The 20,875-nt window shown below is 44.2% G+C and overlaps 1 protein-coding gene across 1 annotated transcript in view; it reads left to right on the forward strand.

Annotated features, from left to right (window-relative positions):
- Window positions 1-20,875, forward strand: part of rbl1 (retinoblastoma-like 1 (p107)) — a 59,513-nt gene that overhangs the window by 34,307 nt on the left and 4,331 nt on the right. The window contains 8 exon segments of the mRNA XM_055651963.1: window positions 477-609; window positions 1,871-2,155; window positions 2,324-2,544; window positions 5,224-5,400; window positions 15,339-15,410; window positions 16,705-16,795; window positions 17,646-17,851; window positions 20,244-20,408. Of these exon segments, the coding sequence (XP_055507938.1) occupies window positions 477-609; window positions 1,871-2,155; window positions 2,324-2,544; window positions 5,224-5,400; window positions 15,339-15,410; window positions 16,705-16,795; window positions 17,646-17,851; window positions 20,244-20,408 (1,350 nt within the window).

Raw genomic sequence — 20,875 nt, forward strand, 5'->3', positions numbered from 1 at the left:
CATCTTTTCAGTTGTACTTAGTGTAAGGTGTTCATAACAGCAAACACTTTGTTTTTTCACCATATAGTTTAATTGTCTGCCCGCCATAACTGGTAAAGCTGCTGCGTCGCAGCACTAAAGACCTGGGTTCTATCCTGACCTCGGGTGCTGCCTGTGCAGAGTCTGCATGTTCTCCCTATGACCGCCTGGGTTTCCTCTGGCAGCTCCAGTATCCTCCCACATCCCAAAGATTTGTAGATTAAATGGCCTCTGCAAAATTGTCCCCAATGTGAAGGAGATGGATGGAAAATGAAAAAAACCTGTGTGAACAGGTGATTGATGCTCGGTTTAGACTTGCTGGGCCGAAGAGCCTGGTTACATGCTGTATCTCTAAACTAAAGTAAACTATATTGATAAATCTGCTTGTAAATATATTGTAAATGTAGAATACATTTTTACTGTAATTAATTATAAATGATAATTAACTATGGTTCCAGGTGACGTTTCCTTCCAATTTTGAAAGTGGTAATAGTGGTCCCACCCACCTGCCACTGATGTCCATGTCACCTATAGTCCATCCTCGGGTGAAGGAAGTCCGCACAGATATTGCTGGGAGTTTCAACAAACGTGGTAAGTTGTTTCCTCCATCAACATCTCCCTCTTTCCAAAAACATCCACTTAAATCTTGCTAAAGTAAAAGCACTCTTGTCTATAATTGCGGCATCTTTGTCTTGTCCTAATTTCCCAAATCACAGCTTGTTCCCCCACCCACACCACTTGAATCGTATAAATCATATGCTCACATTAGGACAGATATATGGATAGGGGGGTTTAGACGGTTATGGGCCGAATGCAGGCTCATGAGACTAGCCCGGTATGGTCAAGGAGAGCTTAAGGGCCTGTTTCGCGCTGTCTAACTCTGACTGTTTGTGACACAACAATGTCATGTAAATGAAAGTAGTCGTGTTTAGTATTTTGTTGCATATCCTTTGCATGCAATGACTGCTTGAAGTCTGCGATTCATGGACATCACCAGTTGCTGGGTGCCTTTTCTGGTGATGCTCTGCCAGGCCTGTATTGCAGCCATCTTTAGCTTATGCTTGTTTTGGGGGCTAGTCCCCTTCAGTTTTCTCTTCAGCATATAAAAGGCATGCTCAATTGGGTTTAGATCGGGTGATTGACTTGGCAAATAAATAGATGTTGGTTCTTTGTCCCAAACATTGTGGAGGGCACTGTATAAAGCTCCAGAGTACAGAGAGCAAGACCCTTGGCCCAATTTATCCGTCAACCATGATACCTCCGCTAATCTTACCCCTCTACCTTCCTAGAAAGGTACCTGTCCAAATGCCTCATTTGTCTCTTCTGTCTCTTCCATCATGAGAACATCATATACTGTTCCATCAGGGACTGGATTGTTTTTAGTGTTATGTGTGAAATGTTTTAAATTTCATGTGTGATGCTCCGCTATTCCCTGGGAAACGTCTTCTCATTTTGCACCGTACAACTGTTGCTTGCAAGATGACAATAAAGGTTGATTGATTGATTGATTGATTGAACAATCTGACTTGTGTCTTCCCAAACTATTTTAATAATTTTATTGGATTGTGTACAATTATTCCTACTTCACCTTTTCACCTCAGATGTGTTTGCGTTTTAAATCTGACCCTCTGCTAAAATCGCCCATGTACCATTGATAAAAGAAATGATGATTGTCCCTTCCTATTGGTTATTGAAATAAAGGCTGCTTCAGAACTATACATCTTAAGACTTTTGAATGAGTTTTTAAGAAGTAGCTGGTCTTATTATTGGGGCTTCAAGTCGTACTGTGTAATGGGACATTTTGGTTTGATGACTGTTGCTATTTATTATTTGCGTATTGACTTTCCTCTAGAACTTCCTCCTCCAGCATCGCCGCTCTCTGTCCACGATCGGTTCACCTCTCCCTCTGCGGGAAGTGCCAAGAGGAGGCTCTTCGGGGATGATTGTTCAATGGATGCTCGCGTGACTATTGCACAGAATAAGATTAATGTCACCCAGTTATCTGGACGGAGTATTATTCAAACCCAAAGCACCACCAATGAAAACATTACTCTCGCTCCTGGTCAGACTGTTGTAACCATGGCAACTGCTACTGTAACCACCACCAATGGTCAGATGCTCACTATACCCGTGCAAGGTTAGTTTATGTGTATGTAGCTCAAAGTATGAACATTAGGAGCAAACCTGGTGCATCTACCCTTTCAAGCCTGTTCCTGTGGGTGATCGTTACCTTGCTTCAATTTTCAAGCTCTGCTATTGAAGCCTTAATGTTGTTAAAGGGGATTTCTGCCTGCTTTTCTTTCAGGAGTTACGTATGAGACTGGAGGGATCGCCTTCATCCCCATGCAGATGAGCGTCCCCCGGCAAGCACAGGTTGCAGAAGACACAGCCCAGGTGCCCCTGTCTGCCCAGGCCTTAATCAACTCTTCCCCCAAGGGAGTGGGAGGTGCATCGGTGCAAGAGCCTCAGCTCACAGCAGTCGTTAAGCCAAAGAAAACTGGCTCCCTGGCATTATTCTTCAGAAAGGTGAACATATAAAGTACTGATTTGTTATCACTCCTCTACTACCATGAGTTAAAAGTTTGTATTATTGGGCTGGTATTCCTCAGTGTGGCACTGGGGTGGGAGCAGGAATCCATGCTCTTGATTCATGACTTCAGGCCCACTCGGTACCAGGATGCACCACTCCTGGGTTTACAATATATATTCATGATTTAGATTAAGGGATTACAAGTAACATTAGCTAATTTGGAGATGACACAAAGCTGGGTGGCAGTGTGAACTGTGAGGAGGATGCCATGAGTATGCAGGGTCACTTGGACAGGTTGGGTGAGTGGGCAGATGCATGGCAGATGCAGTTTAATGTGGATAAATGTGAGGTTATCCACTTTGGTAGCACAAACAGGAAGGCAGATTATTATCTAAATGTGTCAAGTTGGGAAAAGGGGAAGTGCAACGGGATCTGGGCGTCCTTGTTCATCAGTCAATGCAAGTGACACATTTGGATAGCGGTATCAGGATCGGTCCGAGTCAGCATAGATTTACGATGGGGAAATCATGCTTGACTAATCTTCTGGAATTTTTGGAGGATTTAACTATGAAAATAGAAAATGGACAAGGCATTTGATATTTTTGGAGGATTTAACTAAGAAAATGGACAAGGGAGAGCCAGTGGATGACATAGTGAACCTGGCTTTCAGAAAGCAGTTGGGATAACGGGTCCCTTTCATAGGAGAGTGACTAGTGGGGTACCACAAGGCTCAAACTGGGGCACAATGGTATTAATGGGGTAAAGGTATGAGTAACATAGTTGGAGAACATTGCAAGGTGACTTAGCAGACAGGTAAACAGATGCAGTTTAATGTGGATAAATGTGAGGTTATCTTTGGTAGCAACAACAGGAAGGCAAATTATTATTTAAATGGTGTCAAGGTTTGAAAAGTGGACGTTCAAGGGGATCTGGGGGGTCCTTGCTCATCAGTCAATGAAAGTAAGCATGCCGGTACAGCAGGCAGTGAAGAAAGCGAATGGCATGTTGGCCTTCATAACAAGAGGAGTTGAGTATAGGAGCAAAGAGGTCCTTCTGCATTTGTACAGACCCAAAGTGAGACCACACCTCGAGTATTGTGTGCAGTTTTGGTCTCCAAATTTGAGGAAGGGCATTATTGCTATTGAGGGAGTGCAGCGTAGGTTCACAAGGTTAATTTGACATTCAATTAATTGTAATTAAATTGACTGTCATATGCTGAGAGAATTGAGCGGCTGGGCTTGTATACTCGGGAATTTAGAAGGATGAGAGGGATCTTATTGAAACATAAGATTATTAAGGGTTTGGACAAGCTAGAGGCAGAAAGCATGTTCCCGATGTTGGGAACCAGGGGCCACAGTTCAAGAATAAGGGGTAAGCCATTTAGAACGGAGATAAGGAAACACTTTTTCACACAGAGAGTTGTGAGTCTGGAATTCTCTTCATCAGAGTGAGGGTGAGACCGGTTCTCTGGATACTTTCAAGAGAGAGTTAGATAGGGCTCTTAAAGATAGTGGAGTCAAGGGATATGGGGAGAAGGCAGGAACGGGGTACTGATTGAGGATAATCAGCCATGATCACATTGAATGGTGGTGCTGGCTCGAATCGAATGGCCTACTCCTGCACCTATTGTCTATTGTGTGACTGGCAGCATCCTGTTCCAACACATGCCAGCAGGGAATGAAGTGCAGCTGAAAGGCTCCAAATAAAGCATTTGCTGGCTGTGTACTGTACCCTCGGCAATGTAGCTGACTTATGGTCTCTGTCACCCACCCTGCCTCCCCTCAGCAACCCCACCCAGGGTTTCCTAAACAAACACTGTGCTCTTAAAGGAACATACAAAAAACAAGTTGTTGTTCCAAATGGGTTGAAGGGACATGATTACAGGTATATTCAGTTATCTCAGATGCTTACTCAAACAAAAGCATTTCTTGCTCCAGTAGCCGGTTGAGTAGACAATCCCCTCCTCTCCTCCCTCCACATCTTCTTGGTGATTTGAATTGATAAACGGTAGAAATGATAAACCCTCATCACTCATTCCACAAACATAGCAGAGATTATGAAGTAAAATAATTGTCCGGGTGTTTGAAATCTGAAATAAGAACTGAAAATGCTGCAAATACTTAACCGGAGGATAAAGGGAGACCTGATAGAAATGTATTTAATTATGAGGCATAGGTAGGGTTAACAGTCAGAACCTTTTTCCTGGGGTGAAAATGTCAAAGACTAGAAAGCATAGCTTTTATTTAAGGTTAAATGGGAAACACGGAAAGGTGATGTGCAGGGCAAGTTTTTCTATATGTAGAGTGACGGGTTGTGGAATGAGATGCCTGGGGTGATGATGGAGGCAGCTACACTTGTAGTGTTTGAGGCTTTTAGATAGGCATGTGGATATGCATGGAATGAGAGATATGGATCACGTGCAGACAGAAGAGATCAATATGCTTGATTCTGAAGCCTCTCAGTTCATCTACTACTTTGGATACATATTCATTTTTCCCCCTCAACCAGAGTTAAGAGCATTAAGTTGTAGCTAGTAACGGTTTGTTCATTCTGTGAAGCCAGCCTTCCTTCTGAAGACATTTGCAGTCATCCTATTTGATGTCTTTCAATCCAAGGGCAGAGGGAATTCCTTCCATCTTTCCTAATGTACAAATATTGGAACATTTTTCTTGCAGGTGTATCATTTGGCCAGCGTCCGTCTGCGTGACCTGTGTCTAAAACTGGATGTGTCCGCAGAGCTCCGGAGAAAGATATGGACTTGCTTTGAGTATTCTTTGGTCCATTGCACAGATTTGATGACAAATAGGCACCTTGATCAACTTCTCCTTTGTGCTGTCTACATAATGGCAAAGGTATGCTTGCACTTTCACTTCGTGTCACTCTCTGCTGTTCCTATGCAAAGCTAGTCATGTTCGAAGCTTAGTAACAAAGCGGTTGTGGGAGGAACGTGGAACACTTTTACAGCTGCTGTAGGTTTGTAGCAGGGCAATGATGAATCTGCATTCATTGTCCTCCAGGTGTCTCTGTTCTTTGAAGTAACGGGTCCAGTTCATGACCCTTGTACCTGAATTGCCAACAACACAACCGTACTTCTACTCGGCAATGAGGTGTAGCAGTGTAAAGCTTATCTCGTTGCTTCATTCTGCAATTATTCAATGGTTTCATGTTGGCCAGTGGGAAATAACAAAGCTTGTTGCACCCATGTATAGAGATGCTGGTAGACAAAAATGCTGGAGAAACTCAGCGGGTGAGGCAGCATCTATGGAGCGAAGGAAATAGGCTACGTTTCGGGCAGAAACCCTTCTTCAGGCTGATGTGAGGGTGGTGGGGGGGGAGAAGAAAGGAAGAGGTGGAGCTAGAGGGCTGAGGGAGAGCTGAGAAGGGGAGGATATAGTAAGGACTGCCTGAAATTAGAGAAGTCAATGTCCATACTGCTGGGTGCAAACTGCCCAAGCGAAATATGAGGTGCTGCTCCTCCCAATTTGTGGTGGGCCTCACTCTGGCCATGGAGGAGGCCCAGGACTCCTGGGAGGCCCAGATGGAGTTTAATGCTGATAAGTGTGAGGTGCTACATCTTGGCAGGACAAATCAAAATAGGACGTACATGGTAAATGGTAGCGAATTGAGGAATGCAGTTGAACAGAGGGATCTAGGAATTATAGTCTCTGAAGGTGGAATCTCATGTCGATAGGGTGGTAAAGAAAGCTTTTGGTGTGCTGGCCTTTATAAATCAGAGCATTCAGTATAGAAGTTGGGATGTAATGTTAAAATTGTACAAGGCATTGGTGAGGCCAATTCTGGAGTATGGTGTACAATTTTGGTCGCCTAATTATAGGAAGGATGTCAACAAAATAGAGAGAGTACAGAGGAGATTTACGAGAATGTTGCCTGGGTTTCAGCAACTAAGTTGCAGAGAAAGGTTGAACAAGTTAGGGCTTTATTCTTTGGAGCGCAGAAGGTTCAGGGGGGACTTGATAGAGGTCTTTAAAATGATGAGAGGGATAGACAGAGTTGACATGGATAAGCTTTTCCCATTGAGAATAGGGAAGATTCAAACAAGAGGACATGACTTGAGAATTAAGGGACAGAAGTTTAGGGGTAACATGAGGGGGAACTTCTTTACTCAGAGAGTGGTAGCTGTGTGGAATGAGCTTCCAGTGGAAGGCGGTGGAGGCAGGTTCGATTGGTATCATAAAAAAAAATAATATGGATGGATAGGGTATATGCAGGATGGGAAGGGGAATCGGAAGGGTAGGGCCGAGATGGCCTGTCTGTAATTGTGCAGGTAGAGGGGGACTAGAGAGTGGTAGGGTGGAATACGTGAGGCGTTCGCATTTAAAAACATGGATATGCTGACATTGGAATGAAGTTTCTGTGCTGAGTAGGTAGATGGGACTTATATGGTTATAGGACATGAAAAAGTCGCCTGATTCTGTAATTGTTATATGGTTATAGGACAGAAAAGTCGGATTCGGAATGGGAGGGGGAGTTGAAGTGCTGAGCCACCGGGAGATCAGGTTGGTTATTGCGAACCGAGCGGATGTGTTCGGTGAAGCGATCGCCAAGCCTATGCTTGGTCTCACCTATGTAGAGCAGCTGACACCCAGAGCAGCGGATGCAATAGATGAGGTTGGAGGAGGTGCAGGTGGACCTCTGCTGCACCTGGAAGGAAGATGCTGGTATGGGATTCAAGCGATACCTAATCATGTTTAAATCCCACACGCATTCGTTCATTTCTAACAATCGGATTTACATTTTAATATAGAAACATTTGCTGTCTGCTCTCAAGAGGTGTATCCTTCATGTAATTAATATGATACGTTTTAATTACAATTTGAGAGGGAGTAGAATAAATCGGAGGTGTCAGTGTTACTGTTGAACAAAGGGGACCATGGAGCCATGAGGGAGGGGCTGGCTAAAGTTGACTGGAAAGATACCCTAGCAGGGATGACGGTGGAACAACAATGGCAGGTACTTCTGGGAATAATACAGAAGGTGCAGGATCGGTTCATTCCAATCAATCAATCAACCTTTATTGTCATTTTGCAAGCAACAGTTGTACAGTGCAAAATGAAAAGACGCACATGAAATTTAAAAAATTTCACACATAATAACACTAAAAAACAATCCAGTCCCTGTTGGAACAGTATAAATAGTTAAAAGCAGGTAAAACAACAACGTTAAAATACAGTAAAACCAATCATAAAAGTGTCCGGGGCAGCTGATTTTAGTGGCCAGAGCCAGTTATTAAAGTGTCCGTGCCAAGCCGCAGAATCAGGTGACTGAGTACAGAGTGACTGTTTAGCAGCCTCACAGCCTGTGGCAGGAAGCTGTTTAGCAGTCTTGTAGTCCGGGCTTTGATGCTGCGATATCTCTTGCCTGATGGCAGGAGATCCATGTGTATGTGGAGGGGGTGCAGTTTGGCCTTAGCAATTCTCTGAGCTTTTTTCAGACAGAAAGAGAAAGAAAGATTCTAAGGGGAGTAAGGGCTGAACATGGCCGACAAGGGAAGTCGGAGACAGTATAAAAATACAAGAGAAGTACAGCATAGCAAAGATGAGCGGGAAGCCAGAGGATTGGGTAACATTTAAAGAGTAACAAGATAACTAAAAAGGCAATACGGGGAGAAAAGATGAGGTACAAAAGTAAGCTAACCAAGAATATAAAGGATGATAGTAAGAGCTTCTTTAGCTATGTGAAGAGGAAAAAAATAGTCAAGACCAAAGTTGGACCATTGAAGACTGAAAAGGATGAATTTATTATGGGGAATAAGGAAATGGCAGATGAGTTGAACAGGTACTTTGGACCCATCTTCACTAAGGAGGACACAAACAATCTTCCTGATGTATTATTGGCCAGAGGATCCAGGGTGACGGAGAAACTGGAGGAAATCCACATTAGGCAGGAAATGGTGTTGGGTAGACTGATGGGACTGAAGGCTGATAAATCCCCAGGGCCTGATGGTCTGCATCCCAGGGCACTTAAGGAAGTGGCTCTAGAAATTGTGGACGCATTGGTGATCATTTTCCAATGTTCTATTGATTCAGTATCAGTTCCTGTGGATTGGAGGGTAGCTAATGTTATCCCACTTTTTAAGAAAGGCAGGAGAGACAAAACAGGGAATTATAGACCGGCTAACCTGACATTGGTGGTGAGGAATATGCTGGAGTCAAGCACAAAAGACAAAATAGCGGCACATTTGGATAGCAGTAACAGGATCGGTCCGAGTCAGCATGGATTTACGAAGGGGAATCATGCTTGACTAATCTTCTGGAATTTTTTGAGAATGTAACTAAGAAAATGGACATGGGAGTGCCAGTGGATGTAGTGTACCTGGACTTTCAGAAAGCATTTGATAAGGTCCCACATAGGAGATAAGTGGGCAAAATTAGGGCACATGGTATTGGGGGTAAAGTGATGACATGGATAGAAAATTGGTTGGCAGACAGGAAACAGAGTAGGGATTAACGGGTCCCTTTCAGAATGGCAGGCAGTGACTAGTGGGGTACCACAAGGCTCAGTGCTGGGTCCGCAGCTATTTACAATATATATTAATGATTTAGATGAAGGGATCACAAGTAACATTAGTATATTTGGAGATGACACAAGGCTGGGTGGCAGTGTGAACTGTGAGGAGGATGCTATGAGAATGTAGGGTGACTTAGACAGGTAGGGTGAGTGGGCAGATGCATGCCAGATGCAGTTTAATGTGGGTAAATGTGAGGTTATCCTCTTTGGTAGCAAAAACAGGAAGGCAGATTATTATCTAAATTGCGGCAAGTTGGGAAAAGGGGTCCTTGTTCATCGGTCAATGAAAGTAAGCATGCAGGTACACCAGGCAATGAAGAAAGCAAATGGCGTGTTGGCATTCATAACAAGAGGAGTTGAGTATGGGAGCAAAGAGGTTCTCCTGCAGTTGTACGGGGCCCTAGTGAGACCACACCTGGAGTATTTGTGTGCAGTTTTGGCTTCCAAATTTGAGGAAGGACATTCTTGCTATTGAGGGAGTGCAGCGTAGGTTCACAAGGTTAATTCCCGGGATGGCGGGACTGGCATATGCTGAGAGAATGGAGCGGCTGGTCTTGTATACTCTGGAATTTAGAAGGATGAAAATATATTTTATTGAAACATATAAGATTATTAAGGGTTTGGACACGCTAGAGGCAGGAAACATGCTCCCGATGTTGAGGGAGTCCAGAACCTGAGGCCACAGTTTAATAATAATCCGTTAGCCATTTAGAACAGAGATGAGGAAACAGTTTTTCATATAGAGAGTTGTGAATCTGTGGAATTCTCTGCCTCGGAGGTCGGTGGAGGCTGGATCTCTGGATACTTTCAAGAGAGAGCTAGATAGGGCTCTTAAAGATAGCAGAGTCGGAGGATATGGGGAGAAGGCGGGAACGGGGCACTGATTGTGGATGATCAGCCACGATCACATTGAATGACGGTGCTGGCTTGAAGGGCCGAATGGCCTACTCCATCTGTTGTAAATGTTTTATTATTTTCATGTTTTTAGATTGTTTTCTTTATTTTAGGTTTAACCCTTCGTCTGCATTGTAAAGCCAGGCAGCCAGTAGCCAGTGTGGACAGCAGCAAGCATTTATCAAGTGCCTTTCCCATCTCTGCTTCTGAACCCAAGGCTTAGGAGTGTGTATCATATCCCACCCCTTAAATGGCTTCCTTAACTTTCTTCACATAGCTGGTGCCTATCCCTAGTTTCTTTGTGATGTTGGTTTTAAATCCCTTTCATTGCAGCTAGGCTCTTGTCAAGTCACGAGCAGGTGGTTCAGAGTCACTCAGAGTAGAAATAGGAGGATATTGCAGATGAATACGTGGCTTGAAAAATGGTGCAAAGGGGAGGGATGCAAATTTCTAGGGCATTGGAACCAGTTCTGGGGGAGGTGGGACCAGTACAAACAGGACGGTCTGCACCTGTGCTGGAATGGAACCAATGTCCATGGGGAAGTGTTTGCTAGTGCTGTCGGGGAGGATTTAAACTAATGTGGCAGGGGGATGGGTACAAGAGCAGAGAGGCAGGGGGGGGTGTAAAATGAGGGTGGAAGCAATAGGTAGCAAGGTGAAAAGTAAAAGTGGCAGGCAGACAAATCCAGGGCAAAAATCAAAAAGGGCCACTTTTCAACGTAATTGTATAAGGGGTAAGCGTGTTGTAAAAACAAGCCTGAAGGCTTTGTGTCTCAATGCAAGGAGCATTCGTAATAAGGTGGATGAGTTGAATGTGCAGATAGTTATTAATGAATATGATATAGTTGGGATCACGGAGACATGGCTCCAGGGTGACCAAGGCTGGGAGCTGAACATCCAGGGATATTCAATATTCAGGAGGGATAGAGAGAAAGGAAAAGGAGGCGGGGTAGCGTTGCTGGTTAGAGAGGAGATTAACGCAATAGAAAGGAAGGACATTAGCTTGGAGGATGTGGAATCGATATGGGTAGAGCTGCGAAACACTAAGGGGCAGAAAACACTAGTGGGAGTTGTGTACAGGCCACCTAACAGTAGTAGTGGAGTTGGGGATGGCATCAAACAAGAAATTAGAAATGCGTGCAACAAAGGTAAAACAATTATAATGGGTGACTTCAATCCACATATAGATTGGGTGAATCAAATTGGCAGGGGTGCTGAGGAAGAGGATTTCTTGGAATGTATACGGGATAGTTTTCTAAACCAACATGTAGAGGAACCAACGAGAGAGCAGGCTATTCTAGACTGGGTATTGAGTAATGAGGAAGGGTTAGTTAGCAGTCTTGTTGTGCGTGGCCCCTTGGGCAAGAGTGACCATAATATGGTTGAGTTCTTCATTAGGATGGAGAGTGACATTGTTAATTCAGAAACAAGGGTCATGAATTTAAAGTAACGTGGAGGACAAAAGATAAATTGGGAAAGGGAAAATAGATTATGAAAGAAAACTGGCAGGGAACATAAAAACTGACTGCAAAAGTTTTTATAGATATGTGAAGAGGAAAAGATTAGTTAAAACAAATGTAGGTCCCTTGCAGTCAGAAACAGGTGAATTGATCATGGGGAACAAGGACATGGCAGACCAATTGAATAACTACTTTGGTTCTGTCTTCACTAAGGAAGACATAAATAATCTGCTGGAAATACAAGGGACCGGGGGTTAATTGAGATGGAGGAACTGAGTGAAATCCAGGTTAGCCGGGAAGTGGTGTTAGGTAAATTGAATGGATTAAAGGCCGATAAATCCCCAGGGCCAGATAAGTTGCATCCCAGAGTACTTAAGGAAGTAGCCGCAGAAATAGTGGATGCATTAGTGATAGTTTTTCGAAACTCTTTAGATTCTGGAGTAGTTCCTGAGGACTGGAGGGTAGCTAATGTAACCCCACTTTTTAAAAAGGGAGGGAGAGAGGAAATGGGGAATTACAGACCAGTTAGTCTAACATCGGTGGTGGGGAAAATTCTGGAGTCAGTTATTAAAGATGGGATAGCAGCACATTTGGAAAGTGGTGAATTCATTGGACAAAGTCAGCACGGATTTATGAAAGGTAAATCATGTCTGACGAATCTTATAGAATTTTTCAAGGATGTAACTAGTAGAGTGGATAAGGGAGAACTAGTGGATGTGTTATATCTGGACTTTCAGAAGGCTTTCGACAAGGCTTTCGACAAGGTCCCACATAAGAGATTAGAATACAAACTTAAGGCACACGGTATTGGGGGTTCAGTATTGATGTGGATAGAGAACTGGCTGGCAGACAGGAAGCAAAGAATAGGAGTAAACGGGTTCTTTTCAGAAAGGCAGGCAGTGACTAGTGGGGTACCACAAGGCTGGGACCCCAGCTATTCACAATATACTGTATATTAATGATTTTGACAGGGGAATTGAATGCAACATCTCCAAGTTTGCGGATGACACGAAGCTGGGGGGCAGTGTTAGCTGTGAGGAGGATGCTAGGAGGCTGCAAGGTGACTTGGATAGGTTGGGTGAGTGGGCAAATGCACGGCAAATGCAGTATAATGTGGATAAATGTGAGTGGCAAAAACATGAAAGTAGACTATTATCTGAATGGTAGCCGATTAGGAAAAGGGGAGATGCAACAAGACCTGGGTGTCATGGTACACCAGTCATTGAAAGTAGGAATGCAGGTGCAGCAGGCAGTGAAGAAAGCAAATGGTATGTTAGCATTCATAGCAAAAGTATTTGAGTATAAGAGCAGGGAGGTTCTACTGCAGTTGTACCGGGTCTTGGTGAGACCACACCTGGAGTATTGCGTACAATTTTGGTCTAATCTGAGGAAAGACATTCTTGCCATAGAGGGAGTACAGAGAAGGTTCATCAGACTGATTCCTGGGATGGCAGGACTCGTATGAAGAAAGACTGGATAGGCTCGGCTTGTACACGCTAGAATTTAGAAGATTGAGGGGGGATCTTATAGAAACTTACAAGATTCTTAAGGGGTTGGACAGGCTAGATGCAGGAAGATTGTTCCCAATGTTGGGGAAGTCCAGAACTAGGGGTCACAATTTAAGGATAAGAGGGAAGTCTTTTAGGACCGAGATGAGAAAATCATTTTTTACACAGAGATTGGTGAATCTGTGGAATTCTCTGCCACAGAAACATAGAAACATAGAAACATAGAAATTAGGTGCAGGAGTAGGCCATTCGGCCCTTCGAGCCTGCACCGCCATTTAATATGATCATGGCTGATCATCCAACTCAGTATCCCGTACCTGCCTTTTCTCCATACCCTCTGATCCCCTTGGCCACAAGGGCCACATCTAACCCTCTTAAATATAGCCAATGAACTGGCCTCAACTACCCTCTGTGGCAGAGAGTTCCAGAGATTCACCACTCTCTGTGTGAAAAAAGTTCTCCTCATCTCGGTTTTAAAGGATTGCCCCCTTATCCTTAAGCTGTGACCCCTTGTCCTGGACTTCCCCAACATCGGAAACAATCTTCCTGCATCTAGCCTGTCCAACCCCTTAAGAATTTTGTAAGTTTCTATAAGATCCCCTCTCAATCTCCTAAACTCTAGAGAGTATAAACCAAGTCTATCCAGTCTTTCTTCATAAGACAGTCCTGACATCCCAGGAATCAGTCTGGTGAACCTTCTCTGCACTCCCTCTATGGCAATAATGTCCTTCCTCAGATTTGGAGACCAAAACTGCACGCAATACTCCAGGTGTGGTCTCACCAAGACCCTATACAACTGCAGTAGAACCTCCCTGCTCCTATACTCAAATCCTCTCTTGCTATGAAAGCCAACATGCCATTCGCTTTCTTTACTGCCTGCTGCACCTGCATGCCTACCTTCAATGACTGGTGTACCATGACACCCAGGTCTCGCTGCATCTCCCCCTTTCCCAATCGGCCACCGTTTAGATAATAATCTGCTTTCCCGTTTTTGCCACCAAAATGGATAACCTCACATTTATCCACATTAAACTGCATCTGCCAAACATTTGCCCACTCACCCAGCCTATCCAAGTCACCTTGCAGTCTCCTAGCATCCTCCTCACACCTAACACTGCCCCCCAGCTTAGTGTCATCCGCAAACTTGGAGATATTGCCTTCAATTCCCTCATCCAGAAGGTAGTTGAGGCCAGTTCATTGGCTATATTTAAGAGGGAGTTAGATGTGGTACTTGTGGCTAAAGGGAGAAGGCAAGGGTGGGATACCGAGTTGGATGATCAGCCATGATCATATCGAATGGCGGTGCAGGCTCGAAGGGCCGAATGGGCTACTCCTGCACCTATTTTCTATGTTTCTATGTTGTGGGAGATGGGAGTAGTTTATAGGTGGGGCTTGATTTTGTTTTGGTCTAACTGATAAAAGAAGAAACATGCCTGAAAACCTATTTTGAATGTTCTATTGTGACACCAATGCAATTCGTTTGGCCATGCATTTTACTTTAAAAATACAAACTTGGCCAACACTGACTAACCAAATTTGTGCATGGAATATGCTGCTCAGTCATGTGACAGTTGTCACTTGCAGTGGGACACACTGCGTGAAACTGGAATGGAAAACTCTCTGCTTAAGGAATCCCATCTCAACCTCTGGCCTGGTACATATGCTCCAGATAATACAAAAAAAAATCGAATGTAGAATGAGGCTTGTGGAAGAGGAGGGACTGCCTATTGAATTCATTCAAACTGAGTTTCACAGCCTGGGCCCACACTGTCCAGAGAATAGACCCTTTAGTGAGTTGTTCCACAAAGGTATTTGCTGGATGTTTGTTGAAATTACTTAAAGTATTGCAAGTATAGTGGTCTTAAAGTCCAGCCATTACCCGTGGAAGCCCTGAGCTCCTGACAGTCCAGTTGCAAGCTGAGAAGATTTTAAGTCTTTGGTTTCATCTGTGTAGGAGCATTGCTGACTCGACACTTTATAATTCCAATTCCAATTAAGATTCAAACATCTGTGATTTGAGTGCATATTCAACGGATTAATTTGGAGCTTTTAAACAACAAGCTCTGGCTGAAGCTGAATTCCATGGAAAATGTTACAGCAGATGAGGCTTGTAGATAAGTCTTGAGAAGTTGTAACAACGAATTATTAGAGTAGGAAATAAAGTGCGGTAGGGGGAGGGGGGAAAGAATTACAGATTGCGAGATTTTGTAGAGCAGCACAGTGATGCAACGGTAGAGCCAGAACCCCGTTCGATCAGGTCTTGGTGGGCCGAAGGGCCTGTTGCTAGGCAATATCTGTAAAGCTAAAACTAACTAAACATTGCAATTTTTGTTTAAAGATCCTCTAGGCTGTTTCAGGTGTTTGGTTGATGATTCAGTAATATAAACACTGTCTTTACAGATTACTAAGGAAGACAGGTCTTTCACAGATATCATGAAGTGTTACAGAAGCCAGCCACAAGCCAGCAGCCATGTGAGTTTACATCATTTATGTAGATGGTCATAGATTCATACAGCATAGAAATAGACTCTTCAGCCCATCCTGACCATTAAGTGCCCATCAACACTAACGTAACTTATCTGCACCTGGCCTTCTGTGCCATGGTATTCAAGCACTCATCTACAGGCTACGGTGAGAATACCCATCTCCACTGAGTCTCGGCCTGAGAGTTGCATGTTTCCTGTTGAAAGCAAAAGGTTCCTCAAATCCCATCTAAATGTTCTCTCTCTTAAACCTATGACTCTCTTCCAAGAGGAAAATATTTATTGTACCTATCCATGCCCCTCATAACTTTGTATACCTCCATTGAGTTCTCCATCAACCTTATCCACTCCCAAGAAAAACAGCCCCAGATTATCCAGAGTGCCTCGTGGCTGAAATGTTCCATTCTGGGCAACATCCTCAGGAATCTCCCCTGCACCCTCTCCAGTGCAATCTCATCCTTTCTGTTACTGTGGCAACCAGAACTGTAAGCAGTACTCCAGCCTTATTGTAACTGATGTGTATACAGTGATACCATAACCCCCCCTCTTGTGTTCAATGCCCGGAGTAAAGAAGGCACATACTACTATTTACTGTGTGTATCTTAGCCTTATTAGTATTCCCAAAATATAATAGCTTGCATTTTTCATTACATTTGATTACATTTATTTTGCCATTTCTCCAGCCATGCCTATCTCTACTCATTATGTTGTCACGTGTACAGAGATACAGTGAAATGCTTCGCTAGCCAGAGTTACTTACCCTTGCAATCCAGAGTGTTAAGGGGTTGGACAGGCTAGATGCAGGAAGATTGCTCCCGATGTTAGGGAAGTCCAGGACAAGGGGTCACAGCTTAAGGATAAGGGGGAAATCCTTTAAAACCGAGATGAGAAGAACCTTTTTCACACAGAGAGTGGTGAATCTCTGGAACTCTCTGCCTCAGAGGGTAGTTGAGGCCAGTTCATTGGCTATATTTAAGAGGGAGTTAGATGTGGCCCTTGTGGCTAAGGGGATCAGAGGGTATGGAGAGAAGGCAGGTACGGGATACTGAGTTGGATGATCAGCCACGATCATATTGAATGGCGGTGCAGGCTCGAAGGGCCGAATGGCCTACTACTGCACCTAATTTCTATGTTAACAGTCCGGTGTCATTTGCTACATTACTGATCCTACTTTATATATTCATCCCTAATTCAATCTTAATTGTTATTAACAAAAACATATATAGTCTTCATTGTTGGTTAATTTGCAGTGTCTTGAGGTGTTTGTGATTAATTTTGTTTAGGTGTACAGAAGTGTTCTGCTGGATGGTAAAGGATCCAAGAGTGCTGATGTTACTGAGAATGCAGGGGGAGATGGAAGCATGGAATGCCAAGGTGCGTTATATGGCTGAAGTCTCAGGGCCTGTCCCATTTGGGCATCATTTGCGCCTCACGCAGGTGGCGCACGAAGATTTTGTGAATCCCAAAATCCTGGGGCGCTGCGCGTGACCACGCGTCACTGCCTAATTCACCTCGCACCATGCACGTGTAATGCATGCCATGCGCGCATCATGTGCGTCGTGACACGTAAATGATGTTGCGTAAATGAAGCCCAAGTGGGACAGGTCCTTCAGACTTTGAATATCCTTATACCTTTCCTCTTGTGCTGCATAATGCTGTTTAAGTCGTGGGTTACCTTTTCAATGTTTTGCATTTTAATTGATATATTTTCTTTCCTGAGCTCATTTGTTGAGCTCGAGACTCGCGTAGACCTGGCGTGATCATCTGGCGGGGTGCAGTGGACGATGGAGCTAGTCTTCACTTCAGTCAACATGTTAACACACACACACCATGCCCTGTTGTACTAATCGTTGAGCTGTATCGTTTAAGCTGAATGTTTAAATATTAGACTGAGTGTTTATACAACACGTGAAGCTCTTCAAGATGACATTTTCGGTTGGGACCCCATTTCAGTTGCCTGTCCTACTGAGTTTCCAGCACTTTGTTTTTAGACTAACATTTCTCTAGGTGTGCTTTTCTAAGATTAAAGTTGAAAGAAAAATATAAAGCACTTTGCCTTCCTGATCTGGGAGTGTGGAGAGTGTCAAAGATTTTAATTTCCTAGCACTAAGATTTTCATTGATTGTGGTAGAATAGTAAAATATATTTCATTGTGGAATGATCAGTTATTTCAAGGAGCCGATTTAAAAATCCAGGAATAACAATCCTTTTGTGCCCCTTTCAGTGTCCGACTGTGATCCCAGCATAACAAACAACAGTCAGCATCCCGTTGAGACAAGCATCTCTGCGGTGACTGCAACCAGCTTGTCCAGGAGTCTAGATGCTGTGGAGGAGGAACGGGGTGACCTCATTAAGTTCTATAACACTATCTATGTGACTAGAATTAAAGAGTTTGCACTGAAGTACTCCAATGTAAAACTGGAGTGTGGGGTAAGTAAACGTGTGTTGATAGCATTCCAAGTTTAACATACAAACCTACTGACGTCCATAGCTATCTTGACTACACTTCTTCCCACCCTGCTTCCTGTAAAGACTCAATCCCAATGCCTCTGCCTACGCTGCATCTGCGCCCAGGATGAGGTGTTCCGTACCAGGGCATCGGAGATGTCCTCATTCTTTAGGAAACGGGGGTTCCCCTCTTTCATTATAGGTGAAGCTCACACTAGGGTCTCCTCGATATCCCGCAGCTCCGCTCTTACTCCCCCTACCCCTATTCTTAATGAGGTCAAAGTCACCCTGTCCTCGCCTTTCACCCCATCAACCATTGCATATAATCCTCCCAACATTTTCGCCACCTCCAACGGGATTCCACTACTGGCCACATCTTCCCATCTCCACTCCTTTCTGCTTTCCGCAGAGACCGTTCCCTCCGAAACTCCCTGGTCAACTCGTCCCAAACCACCCGCTCCCCAGATACTTTCCCCTGCAACCGCAGGAGATGCAACACCTTTCCCTTTACCTCCCCCCTCGACTCCATCCAAGGACCCAAACAGTCTATCTAGGTGAGGCAGAGGTTCACTTGCACCTCCTCCAACCTCATCTACTATATCTGCTGTTCCAGGTGTCAACTTCTGTACATCGGCGAGACCAAGCGCAGGCTCAGCGATCATTTCACTGAACACCTCCGCACAGTCCATCTTAACCTACCTGATCTCTCGGTTGCTCAGCACTTCAACTCCCCCTCCCATTCCCAATCTGACCTTTCTGTCCTGGGCCTCCTCCATTGTCAGAGTGAGGCCCAGCGTAAATTGGAGGAACAGCGCCTCATATTTTGCTTGGGTAGTTTACACCCCAGTGGTGTGAACATTGACTTCCCTAACTTCAGATGGCCCTTGCTTTCTCTCTCCATCCCCTTCCCAGTTCTCCCACTATTTACTATCTCCGACTACATTCTAGCTTTGTCCCGCCCCCTCCCCTGACATCAGTCTGAAGGGTCTCGATCCGAAATGTCACCCATTCCTTCTCTCCAGAGATGCTGCCTGACCCGCTGAGTTACTCCAGCATTTTGTGTCTGTCCTTAACATACAAACAACTATCTCTATAGTTGCAATGATGCTAAGCTACATAAGGATATGTATACTGAGGAGAGAAGGGGTATTACTTGATATGAGAGCTTAATAGTAAGTACAGACCATAATTATGATTTTTCACATATTATTGGAATTCAGTAGATGGAAAAACATCAGTTAACAGTTTAATGGTTTAATACAGCTGTTTGTCCACATGACCTGGTTTTGCCCCATGGAATATGACACAGACTTCACTACCTCGCCAGCCTTCCTCATTCTCCTCTCCGTAAACCAGCTACATAGATACAGAGACAATAGGTGCAGGAGTAGGCCATATCCCCTGATTCCGCTAGCCCCAAGAGCTCTATCTAACTCTCTTTTGAATGCATACAGTGAATTGGCCTCCACTGCTTTCTGAGGCAGAGAATTCCACAAATTCACAACTCTGTGTGAAAACGTTTTTCCTCATCTGAGTTCTAAATAGCCTTCCTCTTATTCTTAAACTGCTGCACTCCCCCAATAGCAAAAATGTCCTTCCTCAAATTAGGAGACCACGACTGCACACAATACTCCAGGTGTGGTCTCACCAGGACATGTACAACTGCCGAAGGACCTCTTTGCGCCTATATTCAACTCCTCTCTTTATGAAGGCCAATATGTTATTAGCTTTCTTCACGGCCTGTTGAACCTGTATGTTTACTTTCAGTGAGTGGTGTACAAGGACACCCAGGTCTCATTGTACTTCCCCTTTTCCTAACCTGCAACCATTCAGTTCATAATCTGCCTTCACGTTCTTGCCTCCAAAATGGATAACATCACATTTATCCACAGTATACTGCATCTGCCCACTCACTCAACCTGTCCAAGTCAACCTGCCACCTCATAGCATCCACTTCGCAGTTCCCACTGCCACCCAGCTTTGTGTCAACTGCAAATTTGCTAGCATCACTTTTAATTCCTTCATCTAAATCACTAATGTAAATAGCTGCGGTCCCAGCACCGAGCCTTGCAGCACCCCAGTTAAAGATACTCCTTAAAGCACGCTCCCTCTTGAGTTAGCTTTTGACAGTATGCCCTGATGTTGTGAGTTTGCATCAGCTTTTTGTTTGTTCATGATTCTGTGAAACATTTGAGCAGTTACATAACTGATTGTTGACTTTAGAAGTACAAGGAATCTATGATGTCACTGGAAGCCTGTACAGACCAGGCACCAGGTGTTGTTTCCCTCTCTGGGATGAATGAACAAGTTGATCTGAAGGCTGCCTCTGTAGATTCAACATTAACCGTTTAACTTTTAACCTTTGCCTTGACAGGTGGAAGCCCCACCCCTCTCGCCCTTTCCAAACGTTAAGCCTCACCCTGTATCTCCCCGGCGGATATCTCAACAGCATGCAGTATATATCTCCCCTCATAAGAATGGCACTTCCCTCACTCCACGTACCGCAATGATGTACAGGTTTAACAGAAGCCCCTCAAAGGTGAACTTTCCTTCCTTTATTCACTGCTCATGATTGTTGTTGTGTTTGGGGTTCATTAATAGAGATTACTATCAGTGTTAAACTTTCTAACGTGATTTGAGTTGCCTTAAGATATTTGTGGACACTTTTCTGCCCTGGATAGTGTTTCTGTACAAGTGTTGATGCTGTTCAGGACAAGGTTCCTTCCCCGTTTTCTCTTGGGATGCACTGTTCGACTGTGCCTTATTTTTTAAGGCTAAAAGCATCGTTCTCTCAGTATGAGAGCTTTATTATAACTGAAGATTTCAGACTGATGGAATTATGGGGTTTTGTTACTGGAGGGCAGTTGGTTAGGGTGCTAGTCCACAACTATGTTTGCAAACTTTATTGTCCTGGGAATCAGTTGCTTTGGGAACAATGACATGTCATCAAGGCCATAAAGGGTATCTTGCCTGTACACGGATGGCCAGGCATCCAGGTTGTTGCAG

This window comes from Leucoraja erinacea, chromosome 21 (assembly GCF_028641065.1).
Source record: "Leucoraja erinacea ecotype New England chromosome 21, Leri_hhj_1, whole genome shotgun sequence".
Classification (NCBI taxonomy): Eukaryota; Metazoa; Chordata; class Chondrichthyes; order Rajiformes; family Rajidae; genus Leucoraja; species Leucoraja erinaceus.